General features: G+C 37.2%; 1 protein-coding gene across 1 annotated transcript in view; it reads left to right on the top strand.

Moving 5' to 3' along the window:
* Positions 1-13,555: 13,555 nt before the first annotated feature.
* ZBBX (zinc finger B-box domain containing) overlaps positions 13,556-27,516 on the top strand; it is a 112,534-nt gene continuing 98,573 nt past the window's right edge. Inside the window, exons 1-3 of the mRNA XM_060100018.1 lie at positions 13,556-13,587; positions 20,683-20,800; positions 24,817-24,930. Coding sequence (XP_059956001.1) covers positions 20,733-20,800; positions 24,817-24,930 — 182 coding nt within the window. The 5' untranslated portion in view covers positions 13,556-13,587; positions 20,683-20,732. The remainder of the gene's footprint in view (positions 13,588-20,682; positions 20,801-24,816; positions 24,931-27,516) is intronic.

Genomic DNA, 27,516 nt, shown 5'->3' with positions numbered 1-27,516 from the left:
AATAATTGGATATACTTCTTGAATCAGTTAAAACTTAAGCTGCTACAGTAATCTGCTAGACCAGTTCCTGACTATTGTTACAGTAAAATAAATTTTCTACCCCAAGGACAAATCCTTACTACAAAGTTAGATTTAATTTACTTGAGGAGGGAGGAAAATAGTACTCTATGTCCTTCTATAAAGTTGATTTTCAAAAATTTTATATCAAGTCAGTTATGGAACTTATTAAAATGAAGATTCTAGGAGAGAGATTCAGTAAATCCAAGGTGGAGCCCCAAAATCTGTATTGGAAAAAATAAGAAGGATCTGTGGTGATCCTGATGGAAAAGGTCCTCAGAACTTAATAAAAGAAACACCAGGTCTACAACTTCCTGACTTCATAGTGAATTTTTGTCAATATCCAAATTTTTTTACTCATTGCCTTTGACAAATTTTAATATTATTTATTAAATCTGGCCATCTGATCCTGAAAATAAAAACTTAAGCTGCTAAAAATAAATTCAAATATAGTGGCTTAAATAGGAAAGAAGTTAGTTTTTCCTTTTATAGAAGAGTCTGTCTGGGGATGGGCATCCAGACTGGAAATTCACTCACATTCTGTTGGTAAGAATTTAGTCACACAGCCACACCTACCTTTTAGAGAGGCTGGGAAATGTAATACTTAAGTAGTTTACTATATTACCAGGTAAAAAGATTTTTTGTTTTGTTTTGTTTTAGGCTAACTAGCATTCTGCTAGTGATAGTTATATTTAGCTTGTGCTCTGAAAGCAGTTGGTGAAATCATTGCATCATCAGATAGAAACCATATCTTACACTTACTCCCTAGGGACTCTTATCTCATCCTATTGCTTTAAATTCCATCCATATGTTGATGATGCCCAAATTTATATTTTCAGCTTTGATCAGTGCTGGAAATATATCAGAGTGTTATAGTGAACAGTTTACTCATCCATCCACTTAAATGTCAAATCAGATAATGGCACCAACACCCATCCAAAATCTAGAAGCCAGATTAGATTTCTCCTCTTCACATGAAGACAATCCCTGACATTTCCATCTTGACTTTCTTCCATTGTAATAGAAACGCTGAATTTTAGACAGATACTTGGTCTCCCAGATACAGACTATATTTCCAGCTTCCCTCACAGCCAGGTGTTGTCACATGACCAAGCCCTGTTTAATGGGATATAGACGGAAGGCATACATGCAATTTCCAGGTCATGCCCGTAAAAGAAGTGGTGGCAAATTGAACTCTCATACTTTCACATAAGTATTTATATAACTTTATTTGTAAGAGACAAAAACTAGATACAATTAAATATCCATTAAAAGGTGAGTGTATAAACAAATTGTGGTATATCTATCCAGTGAAATAGTTCTCAGCAACAGAAGGGAACAAATTGCTGTTATACACATCAACATGGAAAAATTTCAAAAACATTATGCTGAGTGAAAGAAGATTTACACAAAAGAGAACAAACTTTATGTTTATGTTTATAATAAATTCTAGAACAGGAAAAATTATTCCACAGTGGAAGATAGCAGATCAGTGGTTGTTTGGGGGTATTAACTGCAAAGAGGCAAGCAGGAACTTTTTGGGGATGATATATATTTTCTCTATCTTGATTTTAGTGGTAGTTACATGTACACATTTGTTAAAACTCATTGGCTGTAAACTTAAAATGTGTGTAATCTATTGTATTACATTTTTTTTCTTTTGTGGTACGCAGGCCTCTCACTGTTATGCCCTCTCCCCGTTGCGGAGCACAGGCTCCGGATGGGCAGGCTCAGCAGCCATGGCTCACGGGCCCAGCCGCTCCGCGGCATGTGGGATCTTCCTGGACTGGAGCACGAACCCATGTCCCCTGCATTGGCAGGCAGACTCTCAACCACTGCGCCACCAGGGAAGCCCTATTGTATTACATTTTAAGTATATATCTCAATAATTTGGGTGAAAGAAAAGATGACCTTATTTACAGTAGATACCAAATGGTAACAATTAAAAATCAATCATGTTGAAAAGAAGCACTTCGCAGAACTAGAAATACAAATGGCCATTAGAAAATGTTTAAACTCACTATGAAGTAAATTCAAATTTAAGATTTGAAAATTTTTATGATTGTCTCATATGAACTATTAAAAAAAACAAACAGAGGATTCTGGTTTCTGGTCTGGTGAGCTTCTACTGGCAAGAAGGTTGGAAGTCACCATTCAGTCCTAACAACAAGTAAAAAGCTGAATAAACTGAAAAATCAACAGTGCTTCTTAGATCCACAAGAGAAGTGAGGTCACAGGGCCAACCACTGCCTCCAAATTATAGAGACCCATAGGCAAATACAGAGAATCACAACTTTCTGGGCCAGAAACATCCTGGGGAACCAGTGCCAGGGCCAAGAAACCTGAACTGTAATTGAAGAATTGAAGGAGGTGCAGTGTAGACAACTCAGAAAGTTAAAAACTCCAGAAGGACCCAGTCATTGGAGGGACCACACACTTTTGTGTGTTTTGCCTCCTGAAATTCTACCAGGTTCTCACAGTGAATATTGGAGGAAAACCCTTTATGCTTTTGGCAAAGGGAGGGGAAAAATTTGTTTTTAAATATACCAGAGCTTTCTGTTCTTCTTCAGAAGATTCACCCTTAGGAAAAATTATTTAACGAGAGTCTAACCTGCTGGGGTTTTAGCAGAGCCTAACTGACCTGGGGGAAGGGAAATACCCAACTCTAGCTTGCTTCAGTCATTCTGTCGCAGCTGAAGGGGAGGTGGAACAACTGAGAAGCATATGGGAAGATCACAGTCCAGAGGCTCAGGCTCACTAAAGGACTGAGACCTAGTCATAAAATGAACATTTCCCCTCTTCCCACACCTTTCAGTACATTACTAAAGGCCTACTTACATCAGTTCCTTTTACCAAGTGCATCATCCCCTGCTATCAGGAAAAACATTACAAGACATACTAAAAGGCAAAAAGCATAGTTCAAGGAGACAAAGCAAGCAACAGAACCAGACCCAGATATGTCAGGGATGTTGGAATTATCAGTTCAGAGGATTTAAAGCATGACTGATATGCTGAGAACTTTAATGGATAAAGAAGACATCATGCAAGAACAGATGGGCAATGTAAGCAGAGAGATGGATATTCTAAGAAAGAATCAAGGAGAAATGCTAGGAATCAAGAACACTGGGACAGGGCTTCCCTGGTGGCGCAGTGGTTGAGAGTCCGCCTGCCGATGCAGGGGACACGGGTTCGTGCCCCAGTCTGTGAAGATCCCACATGCCATGGAGCAGCTGGGCCTGTGAGCCATGGCCACTGAGCCTGTGCGTCTGGAGCCTGTGCTCCACAATGGTGAGAGGCCCTTGTACAGCAAAACAAACAAACAAACAAACAAAACACTGGGACAGAAATGAAGAATGCCTTTGATAGACTTATTAGTGAACTGTACATGGCTGAAGAAGGAGTCTCTGAACAGGAGGATATCTCAATAGGAACCTCCAAAACTGAAAAATAGATTAAAGCCTAAAAAACCCCAGAATATCTAAGTGTTATGGGACAACTACAGAAGGTGTAACATACATGCACTGGGAATACCAAAAGGAGAAGAAAGAGAGAAATATTTGAAACAATAATGACTGAGAATTTGCCCAAATAAATGTCAGACACCAAACTACAGATCTAGGAAGGTCAGAGAGGATGAAGCAGAATAAATGCCAAAAACTTTACCTAGGCATATCATTCTCAAATTATAAAAAAAATCAAAGATAAAGAAGGCAGAGGGCGAAACACCTTACCTAGAGAGGAGTAAAGACTGATTTCTGCTTAGAAACCATGTGAGCCAGGAGACAGTGGAATGAAATATTTAAAGTGTTGAGAAAAAAATCCCACTGACCTAGAGTTCTGTAATTTAAGAGTTAACATAGAATTATCCTTCAGGAGGGAAGGAGGAGTAAAGAATATTTCAGATAAACAAAAACTGAGGAATTTGTTTCTAGTAGACTTTCTTGAAATAAATGTTTTAAAAAAGTTCTTTAGAGAGAAGGAAAAAGGTATAGGTCAGAAACAGATCTACACAAAGAAAGGAAGAACACTGGAGAAGGAATAAGTGAAGATAAAAGAAAAACTTTTATATTTCTTATTCTCAATTGAGCTAACAGACAACAGTTTGTTCAAAATGATAATAGCAACAATGTATTCAATATTGTATATATATATATTCATATGTATATATAATGAAGTGAATGATAGTGGTGATATAATGGAGGTGAGGGGAGAATTAGGATTATTTTGTTATTATAAGGTACTCATACTATCTGTGAAGTAGTTTAGTGTTATTTGAAGGTGGACTTGGATTAGTTCTAAATGTATATGATAAATACTAGGACAACAACTAAAAAGCATTTTAAAAAGGGTAAACTAACATACTAAGAGAAGAGAGAAAATGGAATCATGTAAAGTGTTCAATTAAAACCAGAAAAAGTAGAAAAAAGTGGAAGATAGAAATAACAACAAAGAACAAGAGCAAAAAAAAAAGGAAAAGTAACAAATTTGTAGACATTAATTTAACTATATCAATAATTAATTTGAATACCAATGGTCTAAATGGACCAATTAAAAGAGTGTCAGTGTGGATCAAAAACAAAAATCCAACTATACATTGTCTAAAAGAAACTCACTTTAAAATAAAGACCCATATACAAAAAAGTAAAAGGATGGAGAAATATAAACCATGCTAACACTAATCAAAAGAAAGCAGAAGTAATATTAATTTCAGACAGAGCAGACTTCAGAGCAAGGAAAGTTATCAGGAATAAAGAGGGACATTGCCTTATGATAAAGGGATCAGTTCTCCAAGAAGACATAACAGTTCTTAATATTTATATATTATATTTAACAACAGTGTTCAAATATGTGAGGCAAAAACTGGAAGAACTTTCTGCTTGCCAGCAGAAATATATAAGTTCATTATTACAGTTGCAGACTTCAACACTCCTCTATCGGAAATGGACAAGTCCAACAGGCAGAAAATCAGTAAGGACAGAGTTGAAGTCATCAATGCCATCAATCAACTGGATATAAAGTACATCAATAGACTACTTTATCCAACAAGAGCAGAATATACATTCTTATAAAGCTCACATGGATTTTCACCAAGATAGATCACATTCTAGGCCATAAAACACACAGTAACAAAAAGAATAGAAATCATATAGTGTCTGCCCTCAGATTATAATGAAACTAAACTAGAAATCAATAACAGGATGATTGCTGGAAAGTCTCCAAATACTTGAAGATTAAACAACACACTTCTAAATAACACAAGGGTCAAAGAAGAAATATAGGAGAAATGAAAAAATATTTTGAACAAAATAAAAAAGAAGACACAATTTATCAATATTTGTGGGACACAGTGAAAGCAGTGCTAAAGTGAGAAATTTATAGTATTGAATACATACATTAGAAGAAAAGATCTAAAATCAATCACCTAAGTTTCTACCTTAGAAAACTAGAAAAATAAGATAAAATTAAATCCAAAGTTAGCAGAAGAAAATAAATAATAAGAATTAGAGCAGAAATCAATAATATTGAAAACAGGAAATCAATAGAGAAAATAAATGAAACAAATAGCTGGTTCTTTGAAATGATCAATAAAATCAATAAGCCTCTATCCAAGCCACCTAAGGCAAAATGAGAGAACAACTCTATGTCCACAGATTTGATAACCTAGATGAAACTGACTGATTTCTTGAAGAACACAACTTGCCAATACATATGAAGAGATAGACTATCTGAACAGGCCTATATCTATTAAATAAACTGAACCAATAATTAATAAACTTTTAAAAGAGAAAGCACCAGGCCCAAATGGATACACTGGTGAATTCCACCAAACATTTAAGGAAGGAATTATACCAATCATGTACAATTATTTTCAGAAGATAGAAGCAGAGGGAATACTTCCTAATTCATTCTATGAGATCAGCATTGTCCTTATAACAAAACCAGAAAAAGACATTACAGGAAAAGAAAACTACAGACCAATATCTCTCATGAACATAAATACAAAAAGCCTATCTTCAGGTCCATATATACTAGGGATCACCCTTTATTCCTCAGCCTCTCATCTAATCAATTCCAAGTCCACTGATGAATTTTTCATATAAATATTGAATCCTTAAACTTTCTTTTAATCATGCTATCTTGTCCTAGGCCACTAGTATCTGCCTGACTGTAGCAATGGGCTTTTATTCTCCCCTTTGCCAGAGTTGTGTGACTGTCACTTCTTTTCTCCCTCTTCCCCACTTCTCCTAAGTCCCTTTCAAGTTTCAGTAATGCTGGACATTTTTAGATTCTCTAAACTTAACCATATCCTAACTCATCGTGGGGACGTTTGCATATACTTTTTTTTCTACCCAGAATACTCCTTAATTTCACCCATCCCCCCAAACCAGTCTGGAGCTCCTACTAAACAACTGGGCCAAAACCAGATAGGGCATCACTTAGGCTAAGAAGCCTTTCTTGAACCTCAGCTGTTGGGTTAGTTTCCTTCCTCTGTGCTTCTAGAGTGTTATTTCTCATACAGTTTTAGTAGTTAATATTCTGAGTTTCTTGTCTGTACCTCCCATCTAAACTGTCTTTTCTGCAAGGATAGAATACAAATCTGTCTTGTTCATCATTATAGCCATTATTTATCCAAGTAACTGGGACATAATAGGTCCTCAAGAAGTATTTGGTGAATGTCTACACCTTCATGAAAGCTGGCTACATTAGATGTATATGGTTTTCTGAATTAATGTGAAGATGGATACATAGGTCATGTTAACTCACAGTGGGCATAAGAATGGTAAATCTAGTTTGTTCTATAGTGGAGAGAGTTGTAACAGCTCCTTTGGAATATTTTGGGAGCAACTTCTGCAAAAGGTAAGGCTGTTATAAAATATTTCACAAAATATGATGAAAAATCTGCCCTTGGGGATCAGAGCTGTAGAATAAAGTTGATGAAATTTACTGTTAGACATCTCATGTCAAACAAACCTTATAACTCTTGTTTTGTGCCTCCCAGCTTGAGTGCATAAGAGAAAAAATGCAAATTTTCCAAATGAAGTACAGCTAACAGTGCATAAATCTCAAGAAGACAGTACGATACACTTATTAAAACTTGGCAAGGATCAAAATGAATGTCTTTTTCTCTGAAATGCCAGCTTTTTTCTTTTTAAGTTTAGCTTTTCCCTAAAGCTACATCAATTATAAATAATTGTCTGCTAGCAAAACTAGCACAGCTACACTTAAAGTAAATAAACTAAGAAATTAAACTGATTAAAAAATAAAGAGATTTTACCTTTTTTTTGATAGAATGGCTTCAAAAGAATGCCAAATGACCTTCCTATCTTTGTATATATAGGAATATTAATTTAACATTATGAGAGACATAGATTAATGTTCAACCGTTGTTTAAAATAATTCTCTGGGAATCTAACTTTGGACTTGCCTTATAAAGGAAGTTACTTTAGTATTACAATTCTGACAGTCATCTTAGTCAAGATTCTTTTTTCTGTACAACTGAAATCAAGCCATGCCAGTTTAAGTAACAAAGGGGAATTTATTTTAAGGATATAAGAGTATATCATGGAACCCAAAAGCTAGAATGTAGCTAGTCCTCAGGAAAGGGAAAGCTTCCATAAAATTCCCTCCCTTCTAACTTTTTAAAATTCCTTTTGTCCTTTCTTCCGTTTTTTTTTCTTTCTCTAGTCGACATGGCAGAATATTGTTAACCCAAGAATCACTCTCTCAGTCTCAAATATACATTCTCACGAGAAAGAATCTTGTTTGAATTTATTCATGTATTTATGGACTCTGTCCACTAAATCATTACAAGGATGGGCTGGGTAGTGCAGGAAAACATGGCTGCCAAAGCTCACAGATTGTTGCCAGGCAAAGGGGAGGGAAACAAGGTGCAGATTATTGGTGCACTATAGGTGTTTATTCATCTGTGGATGGAACCAAGAAATACTAACCTCATATTAAATTAGAAGATATAGTAAAAAAAAAAAAAGAAAGAACATAATGTTATGTTCAAATAAAGTGTCTTTCTGGCTCACCTGGAGTTCTATCTTTATCTACTCTGAACCTGTTTACCTAAGTTGTATGTAGGTGTATTTGTATTGGCAACACATGTTTCAGGGACCAATGCCAGTTCTTTTTTTTTTTTTTTTTACCACTATGTAGTCCATGCTTCTCAGCGGTAAATATATGAATGACAGTGAGAATAACTGAGGATCACATTAATAAATTCATTCAGGGTGTCATGCTCATTTGTGAGGATCTTGCAACGAACACTGCTGGATAAAAAAGTCCAAGTATGAGTTTCATACCCATCTGTTTTAGCAATGTCGGATGAATGTCTCTCTCAAAACCACCTCCTCCATAGTTTTTTTTTTTTTCCCCTTATTTTTGTGGTACGCAGGGCTCTCACTGTTGCGGCCTCTCCCGTTGTGGAGCACAGGCTCCGGATGCGTAGGCCCAGCGGCCATGGCTCACGGGCCCAGCCGCTCCACGGCATGTGCGATCCTCCCGGACCGGGGCACGAACCCATGTCCCCTGCATCAGCAGGCAGACTCTCAACCACTGCGCCACCAGGGAAGCCCTCCTCCATAGTTTTTTGAAGGCTCCCGGGACATTTTCAAAACAACTCCTTTAGCTTTGGTTACTCTATATATGCTGATGACACTCTAATATACATGGCCAACCCCATCACTTTCCCAACAACTTGACCTATATTTTACTTTTTATTATTTCCAATTGCTATCTCAAAAGTAAAAACTTCAAAACTGAACTCATTTCTGTGCCATCTCTTCAACCCTCACTCTGTGAACTCTTCCCTGTTCTTCAACAACCATGTTTCTTCAGTCTTCAAATCCTGTTGGAGTTTATGAAATCCCCTTGAATCTATTATCTTTGGCCTGTGCCCTCTGCATTGATTTATTCCAGACTCATCATTTCTATCTCAGACTAATATAACCATATTTTAAACGTGTCTCTTTGTCTCCATTTTCTCCTTTGGCTCTATTTTTACATTACCACCAGAATTATCTTTAAAAGATGCTGTTATAAGCATACTGAGATGATTAATTTCTGTTTTAAAACAATTTTGTAATTTCCATTGTGAACAGTGTAATGTCTGAGGTGCTTTTAAATTTGACCCCAGCACAGCTTTTTATCCTATCTCCCTGCCACACATGCTATGTTTGAACCACCCAGAACTTCTGGCCATGCCACACACGTCTTGCTCCCATACTTTGTGAATATAATACTTGCTATATTACATATTAATTATTTGTTATCTCTCACTTCCCTCAATAGACAATGGGTTCCTCAAGGGCAGAGATACAGTCTTTGTTCCTATTTTTGTCCCTCTTAGGGCAGTGTCTGCGATAGAGCTGGTGTTGAATAAATGCTGGTTAAAAACACTATGCCCATCCAAAAAGCTTATACATTTATTTTTCAACTGGGAAAGGACTGCACATTGCAGGAAGCAGGAATTTATCATGTGCCCTGATGATTTTCCTCCACTTTTGAAACATCAGTGATCATTACCTTGCGTTATGGAAATTTATTTGCTGAAGAATTCTGTGTCATAGGTGACAGCCAGAAATTACAATGCTGAGAAAAATTTTAAAAGGACAATCTTACCTCCTAACTACAAGTTTCTTCTTTTCCCTTTTTAAGTTTAGTCCTTAAGGTATATTTAAATATATTTATATCATACTAATTTACATTTTGAGAAATCTTTTTGTAATTTTATGTTGCCTCTAAAGCTTGGCTATCCTTGACAATTTGAAAAATCCCATACATATGTAATAGGACACATAGTCAGTGTCTGCCAGGGCATGAAGAAAGTAGATGCTCCACTTCAAAGTAAAGCTAAATTTCAGGACGTGTAAAAGGGAGATGGTGGAAAACCTGTTTTACAATCTTGAACTGACCATCAACTTCTAACTATAAAAAAGTTTGAGAAGCCAAGAGTGGAGTGAAGATTGAAAGAGTGTTTTGGGCCAGTTTCTGGTCTGTCTTGTGTCCCATCTCCCTTCAGAAGAGGAAGGCTTGGTACCTACTATCAAAATATAATTTCAAGAGTTAAGAACATGATGTTCTATAAATATAGAATTTACATGTTTCTTTTATTCATTAAGGATGGAACTACCAGGATGGTTCAAAAATCTAGATGCAAATGATGTGAAAATTGTAGATGAAAAAAACCCTACCGATTAACATGTAACTTCACAGAAACAGAGCTTTATGATTAGTAAAAGATGATCACACAAAGGTACATTTTCCTAGAGGATAAGATAACCTTTGAGTGGGCTCTTAGAGTGTATCTGAAAAGGCATGTAGTTATTCCTTTAACTTATTTCCAGGTTTTGGATAATGTCTGTTGACAGTCCCTGACTGTCATTTCAAGCCTGGTAAGATGTACATCAATGGGTCCCTGCAGCTGGGGACACAGTTGGCTGTTTTTTTACTCCATCTGAGGAGTCAGAAGTACAATTGTTAGGCTGGTGGGTTGCTGGTGTTTGATCCAAAGAGAGGTGAGCATGTGGCTGTCCTGCATTCCCACAGCGTGGCAGGGCAAAGGATGAAAGAGCGTTTCTATAGGTCTGACATGGGACATGCAAAAACGTAAGAGAAAGTGGGTCATTCATAACTCTCTCCAGGAGGACCACTGATATCCTACAGAGAGAAGTGAGAATGATCACTTGATGCCTAGGGGCTCAGTAAGCAAAGGTCTGAGGAGAATGTGCCACCTGCATCCAGAGTAATGCAGGTAAGAAGTCCCCACTGGATGGAGTGGAGTGGTCTTTGGAGAATGGTCTGCTTTAAACACCTGGGAGGCTCATACCAGGCAAGTTAAGACTGTTCTGTTTTAACCCTCATCCTTTCCTGTGATCCTAACATAGGCAATCAATAAGACTGAAACATGAATGGATGATGAGGAATGGAAACCCAAGATTTTCTTAATGGTTGCTTGACTCCAGGCTTCCCTGCATTCAGGAGGCCCAACCACTGTGAAACAGAACAGCCTTAATGTTAAGTCACATGCAGAGTTTTGACAATTATGTGGGACTGGACATTTTTATTACTCATCTAAGAACTTTTATTACCTGTGAGTGACAAAAAAGTCCTGAGACCAGCCACAGTTGTCCTCCAGGTAGTGTCTACCAAGTACAAAATAAGGTTACTTGATGAGCTGGGCTTGCTTAATGGAAGTTGTGTGTGTGTGTGTGTGTGTGTGTGTGTGTGTGTGTGTGTGTGAGAGAGAGAGAGAGAGAGAGAGGGAATGTGTCTTTTTAAGCATGACCTTGAAGTTATGTTTTTGAATTCAGTAAGTCTGTGCTCTCAATTTCTTCATGGTTAATTTTTATCTCTTTAAATTGAATTTCTAGTTCAGAAAACTTGCATTCAGATCTTGTCTTCAGACTGACACAATGAAGCATGGATTTGCCCAAGCTCTCAGGAATACTGTCCTCCTGATACAGACGTGGTAACCTGTTTGCACAATTGCTGGTGTGCCAGTTAAATGCATTCTGCTTCAGCAGAAAGGATATTTTATCTCTAGAGGTGTTACTGTTTCTACATGTTTCATTTCATTTTGTCACTAATCATGGTCTTGAAAAACAAGCACTTCATATTTTTCACTTTAATATGTAACTTGGCATGGGATTATTTTTTGGCTCTGCTTTGTTTTGCATAAGTATGCATAAACTAAGATATTTCCCTAAATATAAGTATGATAATGTCCATTTAAGGCTTCTGAAAAGTGCCAGAATAATTTATACAATATTTTTATGAGTTTAATTTTCTATTGCGCCAGTCAATGCATTGTAAAAATTCTTTTTTGAAGCAAAAAAAGTACTGTACAGAAGTGATCAGAGTTTTTATGCAACATACTGCTCTTGATTGAGTCAGAATTGAAGTTCGTTTACTGTTCCCTCTGTCTGGAAAGTTCCTTGCTCTGACTGCCCCATGTCTTCCTCTATCCCTGCATTCAGAGACCTCTCTGACCATCTAACCTAAATTTGGGCTCAATTATTTTCTATTTCTTGATCCTTATTCTTCAAAGCCCCTGACCTATAATTATATGTTTGTTTATTGTCTTTCTGCTGGCAGTAAAATTATAAGATGGACAGCAGGAGGGGCTATGTTTTCTTCACTGCAGTATTTTTGGAACCTGGAACAGTGGACTCTCAATAAATATTTGTTGAATAAATGAATCAAGGGATGCATACTGGAAATACCATTCCTGATCATTCAAAGAGCACAGCTGTCTGAGAAACACAGTCTTGCACAAGAAACTTCTAGTAGTATTACACATCCACTTGAAAGTTGTCATTGTATTAGATTTAAAGGAAAGACTTGGTGAATTTATACCATGAACAGTAAGATAACCACCATAGCCTCAAAACCACCATATTTTTCAAATATTTAGCACATACTGTTGGCCTGGCTTAGTGCCAAAGACTTACCATACATTGTTTCATTTACTCTTCCATGTTACACCATGTGTGAACTAAATGTATCCTTACCTCATTTAATCAATTAAACTGGGTCTTACAGCTTCCCCAAGGTCGCATAGTAGGTGAGTTGTGGCAGGACCAGGACTCAAACTCAGGTCTGCCTTCATTTCAAAGCCCAGTCATAGCCACATGACTATCATTGTCTTTTCTTATCCATGCTGGTTATAATCTTATATAGCTGACTGCCAATGGAAAATATTTGATGTGCTCTTAAATGAGTATTGGCAGGCACATTAATGTGGAAAGCAGTGGTGCAAGAGTTAGTGTCTTAACTATAATACTTGAGATTATTAGTCCAGTAACAAGATAGATTCAGTGTGGAGAAGCATAGAATTTTTTTTGACTGACTGACTGCAGAACCAACGAGACATCCTACTTGCAGCATATATATAAACAGACATTAAAAACTACAGCATATTTAGGAAGCCAAAAATAAGTTCACCACAGGTGACACTCTGGAAAAGTTGGAGAAGTGTGAGTTGATATTCTCTCTCTCCCCCCGCCCCTTATCTCTCTCTCTCTCAACTCTTAAACTCACATACCCCCATGCGTCCTGTATTTGATATAAGGAAAAGAGAGTTCTAGGCTTGTCAAAGACTTAGATTCTAGTCCTGACTTTGCCTATTGTGACCTTTGATGAGTGACTGAACAGTATGTATGTGGGACTTCTGAACTACTTGGGTTAATTCTTCTTGCGTCTGCCATTTGCTAGCTTTGTAATTTTGGGTTGTTATTCAAACTTTCTGAAATATGGTAGGGGCTCAGTAAGTGTTAGCCAAGTGTTACCCACTCCAGCACAAAGCTTCCGGCACCTGCCCTTTCTTTCTCTTCTCCTCCTCTCCCTCTTCCTGCTTCTCTGCAGGGCTCCCTTGCTCCCTCTGCGGGCCGAGAGCCGCAGTACCAAGCCTTCTGGTTGCTATGGGTACCGAGGTAACGCGGTAACCAAGGAGACCAAGGCGGAAGCTCCAGGCAGCTCGCTGCGGCGGACGACGGCGACGCACAAGTCGTCTCCGGGCTCCAGGTGGGTCGGCTGGCTGCGGTGGCGGCGGGCCTCGCAGTCGGCGTAGCGGGCAGCACGCCGGGTCTGGGTGGTGCGGGGAGCGGGCCGGAAGGCGGGAAAGGAGACTGGGCCCCAGGGGAGCTGGGGGCGCCGGCCCAGCGGGTGTTTGTTGAGCTCCTGGCTTGTGCCCGACACAGTACCAGGCCCGCGGGCTGCAGGAAGCGGCCTAGACTCCCGGAGTTGGGAGTCTTCTTTTTTTCCAAAGCAAAGACTTCCCAGCCCTTGATGCTAATGGAGACATGAACGAGGGTGAACCCTAAACAGTGAAACCCGGGCCTTCGTCACATCACTTGTACCCTTTCTACAACCCAGCCTTTACGAATAAAGTCTTTTTTTTGAGGTACGTGGGCCTCTCACTGTTGTGGCCTCTCCCGTTGCGGAGCACAGGCTCCGGACGCGCAGGCTCAGCGGCCGTAGCTCACGGGCCCAGCTGCTCCGCGGCATGTGGGATCCTCTCAGACTGGGACACGAACCTGAGTCCCCTGCATCGGCAGGCGGACCCTCAACCACTGCGCCACCAGGGAAACCCTCGAATGAAGTCTTTTTGAGTCTTATTTGAAAAATTTGGTTCCCTGACAAACTATTATCACACCTTCTTTTGTAGCCTTCTTTCTGCCTGGGCGGCCACATGCATACACTTCATTCTAGAAGTCCACTCCTCCCTAAAGGTCACGGTGAGGGGTGCCAGATTCCTGAGAAATCTGAAGCTGTGGAAGTTTTTTATTCTTCCTCCCATCAGCATTAGAGGAGCTTAGATATACTGTATAGGTTCAGTTATGTATTTTTTATTTGTGGAGTTATCAAGACTCATTAAAAAAATCCTATAAAGTTGATGCCTACCCAGAATTAAAACTATGTAAACTGTATGCTTATGGAAGATGAGAAAACACACAACGCACACACCTCTACTTCCCTCTAGCACCTTATCTTAGAGGCTACTAGAGGTCTGCCCTGACCTCCCATAATATTGCCAGTTGTATTACAAATTAATTATTTGAAAGAATCTCGGTCCTTTATTTCCTTCAAAACATTTAATACTTCCTACAATTATTTTATTTGCTTTTAAATTTTTTCCTACTTCCTTCACCAGAGTGTAAGTTTAGTGAGGGTTAGTACTGTACCTGTCTGGTTCACCTTGTTCCTCAGTGCTTAACCTGATACCTGGCACATGGAAAAAAGAAAACAAAAAGATTTGTTGAATTGGGAAAGAGGGTGTGTTTGTTATAAATTTTTTTTTCATGGAGTTGATTATACAGTAAATTCAAAGCAGTAGAAAAATATTAAATACTAAAACCTAGCACATTATTATTGACAGTACACTATGTGTAGATACTCTACTAATTGCTAGGGATTCAAAGATCAATGGTAGGACTACCCTCAAATATCTGCCATACTTGGGGAAATAACATCTATATAAGCAAAGCAGCAAAAATAACACAAGACAGAATATAGTAGCAAGTGAGTGTAATACACATTATGTCCTTAAAGGAGAGAAGCTCGTTTCTGATGGAAGAAACCTTCATGGTAGAGGTGGCCTTTGAACTGGGCCCTGAATAGAATAAAGCTTGGTGAGCTGAGGCGTGGAAAATAAAGCATAAGGCATAATGGATAATGGAGAATCTTAAGTACCAAGCTGAATGCTGGGTTTTTTTTTTTCCTGTGTTTAGGGGGAACTATTTAGAGGCAAAATTCAGAGCAATCTGACACTCAAAAGGGTTTCAATGGTGTTTAAATAAATTGCTGTAAAATTTAGAAAATAGTTTTGGTAAAACAGTTCTTACTCTAAATTTCCTTTTTATGATAGGTTAAGAGTATGAAAGGGGGGGGAGAATCTGAATGATATGAATTAGTTATTTTAAGTATGTAGAACAATTTAGGTTTTAAATCCTAAGAGGAGCTAACAGGACTGAGAATAAAATTGTAATTTCTGGCTTTGCCACCAATCTTGGATGGGTGCCTTAATTTTCCCATGCCTAAAATATTCACAAGAGAGCACCTAGGATAACAGTAGATTGTATGAGAATGGATGGGAGAAATAAACTATAAATATATAAAAGGACTTAGGTTTCTAAAAGGTATGATTTATAAATTTAAAACTTGTATATATATATATATATATATATATATTTTTTTTTTTTTTTTTGCGGTACGCGGGCCTCTCACTGCTGTGGCCTCTCCCGTTGCGGAGCACAGGCTCTGGACGCGCAGGCTCAGCGGCCATGGCTCACTGGCCCAGCCGCTGCGCGGCATGTGGGATCTTCCCGGACCGGGGCACGAACCCGTGTCCCCTGCATCGGCAGGTGGACTCTCAACCACTGCGTCACCAGGGAAGGCCCTAAAACTTGTATTTTTTTATAATCATATAAAGTTTTTAGTTGATACAGAATAATAATTATATATTACTTTATTATTGTGCCTTTCAAACTTTTTTAAGCTCTAGAAGAGTTTCTTAAGTCTGACCCAGAGGCTCATTATGTAAAAATAGATGAAATCAGGGCAGCTGTGGGTAAAGCAGAGCCTTGATGCTCCTCTCATTTGCTTCTCAAGGTAGTTTCTAAGGCTGCCCCCTTCTCTAACCCTGAACTCTCTGAAGCCCTTTATAGGCCACGAATCAGAGAACTTTTGTTCAGTATTCTGCAAATTAGGGAGGGGGAGATCCCTACCTTTTTATACTGGATAAACAAACTGAAGCTCAGAGACCCTCTGACACAAAGATCTTCTGAACTTAAACCCAGCATCTTTTAATATCACCTATCATTTTTATTTTATTTAAAACAATTTTTATTGAAATATAGTTCATTTAAAATGTTTTATTGGTTTCAGGTGTACAGCAAAGTAATTCAGTTATATATATGTATATATATATTCTTTTCTATTATAGGTTATTACAAGATATTGAGTATAGTTCCCTGTGCTATATAGTAGGTCCTTGTTGGTTATCTATTCTGTATATAGTAGTGTGTATACTTTAATCCCAAACTCCTAATTTATCCCTTCCCCCACCCTTTCTCCTTTGGTAAATGCAAGTTTGTTTTCAATGTCTGTGAGTCTATTTCTGTTTTGTAAATAAGTTCATTTGTGTCATTTTTTTAGATTCCACATATAAGCAGTATCATGTGGTATTTGTCTTTCTCTGACTTACTTCACTTAGTATGATAATCTCTATGTCGATCCATGTTGCTACAAATGTCCTTATTTCATCCTTTTTCAGGGCTGAGTAATATTTCATTGTTATTCTCCATGGAACTACTTATCATTTTTAGTTGGAAATTATCTTAAAAGGATATCTTGCCCCTTGATATTTAAAGCCAAACTTTTTCAGTTGTTCTTAAGGGAACTGGCACATAGAAGGTAAAAAGTGGGTGACTTGGGTACCATTTAGTGCCCTGAAGCAGTGTTTAATTATCAAATATTTTGGTTGGTTGAAAGATTGAATGCAGACTGGATGTTAATCTCTGATTTACTTTCAGGGTCTATGGTAGGAGAAAATGACATATATTTATTTAGTAGGGCACTCAAGCATAAGATGTTATGCTAAGGACCATGTGTCATTAGATTAGTCCTTTCCTTAGATTAAAAAAAAATATATATATACACATATATATTTAAAATAAGGATTATATCAGGCAGAGAAACTGTTAAAATTCTTTTATTAATTTAACTATTTTTAATTAAATTCATTTTCATTTAACTTTTCTTGGTTAGGCCTTTGATTTCTAAGTACTATGGTAAATACCCATCCCCCAAATCTTGCTTATTAGACCCCTTGAAAATATGTGCTAAAGTAAAGAAAAATCCTTATTTATTGGCTTTTAAGTTTTCAGCTCTAAGATGATCTGGGTTGTTAGAAGAATCAACTAACCTTAGATACGTTTTCAGTTATATGAAAACAGTGGTTTCCCAAATATCCCATTCTGCCAATGGTGTGATGGTAAATTCTCTGAGTCTAGGGCAGCTCTTGAATACTCTGAGTTTCTAGATTTATAGAGCATAAATTCCTTGTTTCCATTCTGTTGCGGCAGGCCTTGATGCTTGGGTTGCTTTCCCAAAATGGGAACTTATGTAGAAGGATCATTCAAACCGTCATGGGCAGTTCTGGGTCATATTGTGTGTATGTGTCTGGGGAAGAAGAAGGCTGGGGACAAAAATGATGCAGTCTAATAAATCAGGTAACTAGCAAATTTTCCAAATAACTACTGAACTTTTGGTATTCAATTATAAGAAAAAATTTATTGATCAAGGACACATGGAATTATGAGGTTTGCATAACAGAGAGTATATCTGTATTTCCATGGTTCCATTAAGTGACTAAAGTTTTGTGCCTTGCTATTCTTCCTGCTGACATTGTTATATCCTTGCTGTCCCAAGAACGGTGACTAATTCTCTGTTGGTTTCAGGAAAGGAAACAGGCAGAAGAGCGTGACTCACAATTATAATCTTCCTTTTTTTCTTCATGCAAGAAAATTGGCCTTTGTTTGTGGCTTGATAAAACATTTAATTGAGAAGAAGCCTTACTAATTGCATTCAGTGAAGTGAAATGCCCCCTGAATAAGGCTATTTATTGGCTAAATCACATTATCAGCAGAGCTATAAATCTGAATCATCTCATCCTAATGAAATTTACAGATTTTTCTTTCATTCATTTCAGTCCTTGTGTATCAGTTCAGCTTTAAAATTGTATACCTCAATGCATAAATGAAGTTAAGGCAATTTAAGTTATTTTAATTAATCAGACATATTAACTTTGGGGATTCTTTTATTTTACTTTTTGATGATAATGGTAATGATAACATTATGGAACTTTTCAAGAAAAACTTAACTGACAGTAGATGAGTGTCCAGCTGTTGGATTTCCTGATTTAGATCAAAAAGGGATACATAGACTCTCTGTTAGTCTATGTCCTAGAAGTTTTTAAAAGGTGCCTTTTGTAGTCTCTGATAGAAATGAGACGAAGGTTTTACCTACAAAGAAGGGGCAGAAGCAAACCAAATTTTGTTTTTCATTCCTGTGGCATCTTTGACACTGATTTTGGCTTTGAGAGACAGGACTTGGTGGTTGAGAAATGAATCTGACTTAGACGTCTCTCCTAAGTACTTTCTTCTTGCAGAATGTCTCACGGTATTGTCTTTATTTCCCCTTGACTGTGAGTCCTTTGAGGGAAGACACCATGTCTTATTTACCATTGTGACTTCAGTACCCACAATAGGGCTCACAAAGGAGCAGCTAAATAACTGTTGATTGAAGGCACAAATATACTTTGTCCTATGATGCAGCCATTACATTACTTACAGTATAAAATTATTTTGTATAATTCCATTATGGGATTCTCTTCAGAGAATAAATTCCCTTAGAATTTCCTCTAAGGAATTAAACATCTACCCTTTCAGGCTAAATCTGATTTCTGGAGGTAGAGTAATTTGAAACTAGATTTGAGTGAACAAAGTAGTTGCTTCTGCTGGCCACCATCATTTTTAGTTTTGAATGAGGTATAGCAAAGTGGATTTGTGTGTTTGTTGGATATATTATGGACTCTGCAGACAGTCTCAAAAGAGGCATTCCAAAAATGTTTTGATCAGTGGTTGCATCATTGGAATTGTAAAATAATCTCCCAGAAATTCGATTCATTCGATTGTGTTGACTTTAATGTCACAGTAGACTTAACACTTGATTACTCCTGTTCTGATGTCTTCTCTGCTTAAGTCTTTTAGCATACCTTCTAGGCTTATTTCCTGTTCTTCCTTCTAAAAGTTTCAGTGATTCTCATTAGCTACAGAACACATTCCAAATGCTTTAACTTGGGATTTAACGTCACCCATTATTGGGCCCCAGCCTACATTTCCAAGTTTACACCTACTTTCCCCCCTCCATTCAAGAGCTGTTTTCTTCTAGCAGTGAGGAAAGTTCATCCCATCCATATCTTTATATATATTAGCCCCCCTTCACCTTAAAGCCCCACTTTAAATGCTAGCCAGCTTGAATTCTCTTCTTTTGCTCCCCTCTTATATCTGTAAGTTTTATAGCCTTTGTAATTCCTACCTTGTTTTATGGCTTTGTTTATAGGTCTTATATGCCCTATTTGACTCTACGCTATTTGAGCCCAGAGAACAGATCTCCTTGGGCCTTGACTCCTTCATGTCTCTCAGTACAGTGCTGTGCATATAGCAGAGCCTTAATAAATATTTATAGGGGTTATGAGCACATGGGAGCACATATATAAAATGACGGTATCAAATGGTTTGGGCATTTATGACTATGGACTCTATTATATTGCCTCATATTTAAGAGTGTTTGGAAATTTTTATTCATATAAAAATCTAATAGTTGTGCATGTGATTCAGCAGTTCAACATTACAGAGTAAATTATTATAGAACCGTGAGTAATTGGGATACTCAGGAAATAGGGTGTTCTGAATAATTTAATTTTCTGGCTAACTTGGAGTTAGGCAAAAAATCTTTTTTGTTTCATTTCTTGTTGAAAAATTCTTTCAAAATATGCTAATTTTTGATCTTAGGCAAAGAGCATCATTAAATTTTTCTTTGATAAATGAGTATACTTGAATGCCTTTGGGTAATTATTGCATACCTTAATTCCATTTTACATTACTGTATATGTAAAAAAAAAGGTTTTCAAGTTTGTATTGTGTTTCTAAGGTTCTTTTCACTGCCTACCTAGCTTTGGATATTATTTTTGGCTGGGAACAAATACCTGATATATATTGTTATCATCTTAATCATAGAAAGAGCCAGAATATGTGCTCTATTTGTCTTAAGGAATTCATTCTTCACTTTCAGTTTCCACAGTCTTTTGCTATATAATTATTGGTAAAATTTTAGTTCCATCAGATATGTTATAGTTATAACTATATTAACATATAAATATTTGTATAACACAATGCATTTATCATTTATAATTTCTTGTTGTTTAACCATTGATTCGATTTTTTCCCTCATAATGTTTTCTTGTTTAAAAATTTTCCTGAGTTTTATGTATTTTCAAATTTGTAACGTTAACCACTTTATGTTGACATAATTCTTTTGCCTTTGTTACTTTTTCAGAAGTTTTCGCAAATCACGATAATTTTTTAGACAATACTAAGACATTAATCATGAACACCAAAGATTTTGTGGTTCTTCCATGGGGAAAACCTGGAAATTCTTTAAAGCTAAAATATAAGTAAGTGCATATGTGTTTAGTACTTAAATAGAATAGTTGCTAAAGTTTCTGTATTTTATAATTTGAAGTATTCTTTTCATATGAGGCTGTTTAGAGTTGAGATAAAATTTTGTGAATTCTCATCTCCATTTTCTTCACATTGTTCTATTTTAAGAGAGTAGGTTTGAAATATTATAAATCTATAATGGTTTAAAAATGAGGACTAAAAATACTTATGACACAAGAATCTATGCAAATTGGGTTCATCAACTATTGAAGCAATACAACAGAAAGTTACAAATATTTTTGTAACACTTATACAAAATTAGAAAAGAATCACCCTGAAGAAACTGAAAGAAATTGAAATTTAGGGAGACTGTTAAAGTGAGAGACGAGACCTTTAAACAGGGAATAGAAATCACTAACTACCTTTGCACTTTGCATTGTTAAAGGACTTTATGTTGAATTCACCTTTCCCAGGACAGGTACCTTCTGTCGTAGGTTGCTTTGGAGATGCATTCGGCCTGAGTCAAGCAATTCTGGGTATCCTAGAAAGTTCAGGACATGGTAGGGGTACCAGAAGGTTCAATATATCATTTCCCTTTGAGATCATCTAAAGCCACTGGGAATTCCTAAGGCCTTCCTCTCAAATATGATTCAGGGCCAGCCATCATGGGTTGGGGGCAGACTGTCAATGTTTAATTTTAGTTTCTGAGTTCCCTGATCCAGATAAATAGTCCTGTGGTTACTCAGTGTCTTCATAGCTTTCCTAATTCTCCCTTTACTTTTGAGATACTGTGTGGAAAAGCATTTTGTCAACTGGAAAAATTTATATGGCATTATCATTATTAGGTTTACTAGTTTTTGGTAGGGAGGGGAGCTATCCAATTGCTAGTATTACCACTTTTACTTTTTTAATGCAAAAAGAGAAGGGACAATGCATTTTGGTGATAAGTTTTAAGTCTGTGTGTATATACCTATAAACATTCATCCAACAAACATTTGTTAAGTACACATAGTCTATACACTGTGCTAAGGAACAATGGGTACAAAAGAAGAAAGTCACAATCTTTGCCCTCAGGTAGCTTGTGGAGGATGTGAATAAGTAAAATTACATTTACAAAGTGGTGTGAAACATGGTGTGATATTAAAGCACAGGTAGCTATGAGAACATGGCCCAAACTGCTAGGCCAGGGGTGAGGAGGTCTCCAAGCTTTGCCTGAAAGATGCAGTTAGTTGAGTAGTTACTGGGTGAAACTTGTTCAAAGGCACACAGACACGTAGTCTGGGGACTTTCAGACATATCCAGTTCACTAAGATTTATAGAACAAAATTAGTGAGAATGGCAAGTCATGTAGCTAATAAATTAACTTGTATGCCACACTAAGGAGTTTGGGATTTATCTTGGAGATGAGGGGAATCACTGTTCCCTGGCCTGCATGTCTCCCTGGTCTATCCATGAATCACAACCCATAGAAACTAGGGCGGGAACACCCATTTTATGGTAATTACTCTGGAGTTTCTTTTCTTGCCCTTTCCTTGTTCCAAGTCTTTCTTATTTGACAATTGTCTCAACAATTGTCTTAATGTTGTCTTATGTTTTGGTGTTCTCCAATTCCTCTCTACTCTTTTCCAACCTCCACACCATTTCTGTGGGCTGTTTCTGCCTCTTGGATTTGTTGTGTTGACATGGTCCCTGTGGGATCAACTTTAGTTGCCCTTCTGGCTCTGTGTCTAAGGATGTCTCCAGGAAGAATCTTTTGTCTTGCTCCAGACCCATGGAATTGCACCATCAACTTGACCACTTGGTCAGTAGGCCAGTTGCTTTTCTTCAGTTGCACCCCCTTCCTCTACCGTAGTGGGGACTTTCAAAACATCAAAAGTTTTATAAGCAAACAAGTGACAGAATCACATGTGTGCTTTTGAACTCTTCCTCTGGAGGCCATGTGGAAAGTGTTGTGGGCCACTGAGACTTTGAGCCACTAATCCTGAACTGTGTCCCCAGCCCACCCCAGAGTGAATTAGTTCAGGAAATGGCATCACTGCCCTCTTGGTTGCTCTTGGGATTACCTCAGGTTCCTTCCTTGTCCCTTCCTTGGTCAGTCACCTACTTCTGGTCAGTCTCCAAGTTCAGTTAAGTCTATTTTCTTATATTTCTTAAATGTTCCCATTTTTATCTCCACTGTCTCTGTCCAGTCAGACCAGCACAGTCTCTCTGTTATTAGGATTACTGAGATAGTCTCCTAACTGGCTGCCTTGCACTCAGCCTTACACCCTCTGATTAATATTCCATTATACAGCCAGAGTGATCTTTCTAAAGTGAAAGTATTATCAAGTCTCAATTCTCTTAAAACCTTTACAAATTCTTATTGCTCATAGAATACAAATCCCAATTCCTCATCATGGCCCACACAGCTCTTCATAATCTGGCCACTGTCCACCTCAGCAGTTCCAATTCTTGCCACTCTCCCCATCCTGCACTTAATGCCTGGGCACATGGAACTTCTAGTTCCTGGACCCACACATCACTCTCTTCTACTTGTACCCACACTTTTCTTTCTTCCTGGAACACTGCTCTCACCACTTCCCTTTGACTGGCTAAGTTCTTTCATCCCTTGGAACTCAGCTTAGTCTTCACTTCCACCAGGTACTGTTCCTACGGCCCCAGGGGCTGGGTATATGCCCTTTCTGTGTGCTCAGGTATCTCCCTGTACTTCTCCAATGAAAACACCATTATACTATACTTCAATTACCTTCATGCTTGTCTACATTCTTTTCTATAATGGAAACTCCATTGGGTCTCACATCCTATCACTTATGACAGTGCTTGTTTGTAATAGGGGCTGAATTACTCCTTGTGGAACAGATATAATGAAAATAATGCCTCTCTCAATATCTTCACCAGCTTTTCTGAACGCTCTAGACAGTTTTCGCCTCCTGTCACTTTCCATAAATCTTCCTGGACTGTCCACTTGGGGACATATCTTTGGCCCGCTTGCTCTTTGGTGGATTGCTCACCCCCTCTCAATTATTTCCCTCTCTTATCTTCATTATTCTTATTTTGGTTCCTTGCCATGGCACACATACCCAAGTAGCCCACACTACTTGATTATAATAAGACACTAATGAAATAACGAAGGAAGAGATTTAAACTCATGATAGAGAATGAAAGCTAGAGAACTAGGTTGGTTTACTTCTATGAAAGAGAGACTCAGTGACTAATGCTGACAAGGGACCAGAATTGTAGAATGAAGAAAATAGCTTGTGTCAAAAGCTTGATGAACTTCAGATATTATTATGAAAGCTCTTGTACAGGAATCTGTAAGGGGGTTCTACCTTGTCCTCAGAAACTTTTCTTCTTATTGCTTTCCTTCAGTGGAAACAATAGGTGATGCTTGGCTCAGTTCCCATTTATCCCTTTGATGGCTCCTGTTCCAAAACACTTGATAGGTGTTTTCTTCCTAGTAGGCTCCAAGCAGGCCCTTCTCTCTCTTTCTCTCTCTCTCTTTCTCTTTTAGTATTATAGATACATGGCATAAAGGTAGAAATTTATCGCAGTTTTCCAAGATGATTAATTTAGCAAAAATGTGTATTCTGCCCATACAGAATAGTTATTTTAAACACTATGATTCAAAGTATTAATACCTGAATCCTTTAAAGACAGTATGAAAATTAGAAAATAATTTTTATTTTATTTTCTATTTGTGTGTCATGGATATCTGTACATATATAAAGACATAGCTCATGTATAACGTGAATTATGATTTGAGACCTCTAACAATGTAATAAAACAAAAGTCTAAGATTTGAAGTGATACCTTGCTTCAGGAGAATATTAATTGAAGGCAAATGCTAACTTTAGAAACCATATTTCACAGACTACAAAGGAAGTAGTTAAAATAGTTTTTCACATATTTATTATTCATAATTTTAATTAAGGGCAAACCATAATATAAACTTATTTTGCCTTTTATTTTTCTTTTTGAGGGGTTTGTTTGTTTACCCCAAATGAACATTTTGCATTTAAATCTTTTTCAGAAATGCTCAAGAACTGAGAATGGAGAAAGTGCAGTTAGAGTTGGAGAACAAAGAGGTGGAAAAAAAACTACGAGAATTCCAAGCAACAAGGAGTAAAGAAAAGGAAGAAAGAGGGTGGGTGACATTTTTAGAGGATTTTAGAGGAATAAAATGAATTTTATTATAAACTGAAGTCCTTATGTCAAGAACTATTTTACATATTATTGTCATTCCAATGACTATCTGTCCTGAATGAATCATTTCTGGCTTTCTCTGATGAACAAGCAATATTAAATTTCCCCTACTTTTTCTATTTGTGTCCCTTTCCTCTGAAACTTATTTGGTCTTACATGTTCTTATTTCTCTTCTTACATTCCTCTTCTGAACCAGTTATAGTCTGGAATGTTGAGGACAGCAATGCAGAACTTGCCCTTTGCTCCCATAAAATTGCCATCAATAAGAGATTGCCAGTTTATGTGTAGGGCATTTTTATTTATTAAAAGACTTGGGGGGCAGGGGTTAACATGCATATAGATAAGAATCATTCAGACCCTCACATATGTTTGAAATATTTTTAGCAAATGTGCTTTAGCTGAAATTTTATTAATGAGACTTCTCATTATGCTTGTATATCTGTACTAATTTTACTGAGCATTTTGCTTTGTTGTAAAAATAATACATAAATATAATTAAAATCAAGTATAACTGATAGTTATATAATGAAAATTATCTCTTCTTCACTTTAGGCTGACTTCCAGCCCATTTTGTAGTACCACTTTTAACAATTAAAATGTTTCTTCCCACAAATTTCTTGTCTCTGTACAAGCCTATGTATATATAAGTGTTTGAATGTGTGTGTGTGTAGGTTTGTATCTGAGATGTCTTTTACATTTTTCAAATGAGTTCATCTATAAAAGTCTGTGGATGGAGTCACATTCTACTTTTCTACTTGATATATCTTAGTGCTCTTGCCACGTCAGTGCACAGTGATCTCATTCTTTTAGTGGCTGCCTAGTATTTCTTTGTGTGGCTATAATAGCATTTACGTTTCATATCTTTATTAAGTTTTCAGTATTTTGTGATTATATATGCTGCCATGAATATGCTTCTACATATATTTTTGCTTACTTATATAAGAGTATCTATGGGATAAATTTCCACCCATGTAATTTTAGGTCAAAGTATATGGCAGTTTACATTTTGGTAGACATTGGAGAACTTCTTTCAAATAGGCTTCAAAAGTGTATAACTTTCTCCTACAGAGAATGAGTGGGCATATTTCATATGCTTTTGGTGGTACTAAATATTACCAGACTCTTTGTGTATTAAATTTGCTTTTGTTTAGTATTCAAAATGATGATTATCAAATATCTATAAAGTACCCTCTGAACCATTAAAGAAAATTCAAAGGTTTATTATAGTTTTAGTAATGTTTATCTTTAGAGATTAACTCTTTGAAAAAGTATTCATGAGCTATACACACAACCTTTCTAATAACCAGAGTATTGGTTTAATCAAAGTCATCTCAATGTAGTACATCCCAGGTGACAAAGTTTATTCTATATCTTGCTGCTCTTATCCTAATGATCCAATGGCCAGTTCTCTTTTTCTATTGTGTTTTTTTGGTTTTTCCTTTTCTTTCTTTTTCTTATTTATTTATTTATTTTTTTTGCGGTATGCGAGCCTCTCACTGTTGTGGCCTCTCCCGTTGTGGAGCACAGGCGTGGGACGCGCAGGCTCAGCGGCCATGGCTCACGGGCCTAGGTGCTCCGCAGCATGTGGGATCTTCCCGGACTGGGGCACGAACCTGTGTCCCCTGCATCAGCAGGTGGACTCTCAACCACTGCGCCACCAGGGAAGCCCTTTTATTTTTTTAAACCTTCACTAATTTGGATTTAGTTTAGGCTTCTCAGTGGATCATGAATATATCTGTGAATCAGAGTTCCTGAAATCAGCCCCCACGAGTAAGTTTTCATTAGTTGAGGAACCTTTTCTAGATGTTTTCAAAAATGTTCTAAAGATTGACTGGGTTTTCAGAATAGTTAAATGCCTTTCTAAGGTCACACAGATAGTAAATGTCACAGCCAGAATGAGAACCTGCCAGTCACTGGTCAGGAAGATGGAAAGTCCGGTTTTCCAATCTTGGTTTTATGATTTATTATTTCTGTGGCTTTGGGCAAGTTTTTCTCTCATTATTGTTTAAAATGGGAATTGGCCTCCCTGCTCTGTTGACTTCAAAAGATTTTGTGAGGCTGAAATAAAAGTGCTTTGAAAACTGTAAAACGAAACAGTTTGCCTTCTTTGCAAGTTCTGGTACCTTTTGCTGTGGGAGCTAATTTGAAGTCTTAATAAGGAATTCATCACATAGTAGATCTGCTGAATTTGGGGAGGTCTTGTTTTGCTTCCTTTTTCTCTTTACATTTGTGAACACTTAGCTTTTAAAACTGCATGACAATCTGTAAAATTTCCTATAAATCAGTAAAGCTATCTTTAGTCATTGTAAATGTCTAAAAAATGAAATTCTTCATCTATGTTTAGACATTTCACTTTTATTCATTTCTTCTCAAAAGTTCCAAATGTAATAGAGCTATATTTTAGAATTACTGAGGATATTGTGGCATTATTGATATTTCATTTTCATTTTGTGGTGGTCTGTTAAATGTTAACAACTGAATTTCCATTTTCTGAAACAGGGAAAATATATTTGTTTTCATTAAAAGG

The sequence above is a fragment of the Mesoplodon densirostris genome, chromosome 5 (assembly GCF_025265405.1).
Source record: "Mesoplodon densirostris isolate mMesDen1 chromosome 5, mMesDen1 primary haplotype, whole genome shotgun sequence".
NCBI classification, from domain to species: Eukaryota; Metazoa; Chordata; class Mammalia; order Artiodactyla; family Ziphiidae; genus Mesoplodon; species Mesoplodon densirostris.
Note: the sequence above shows the minus strand (reverse complement) of the source record. Positions and strands in the feature narration are given on the sequence as shown.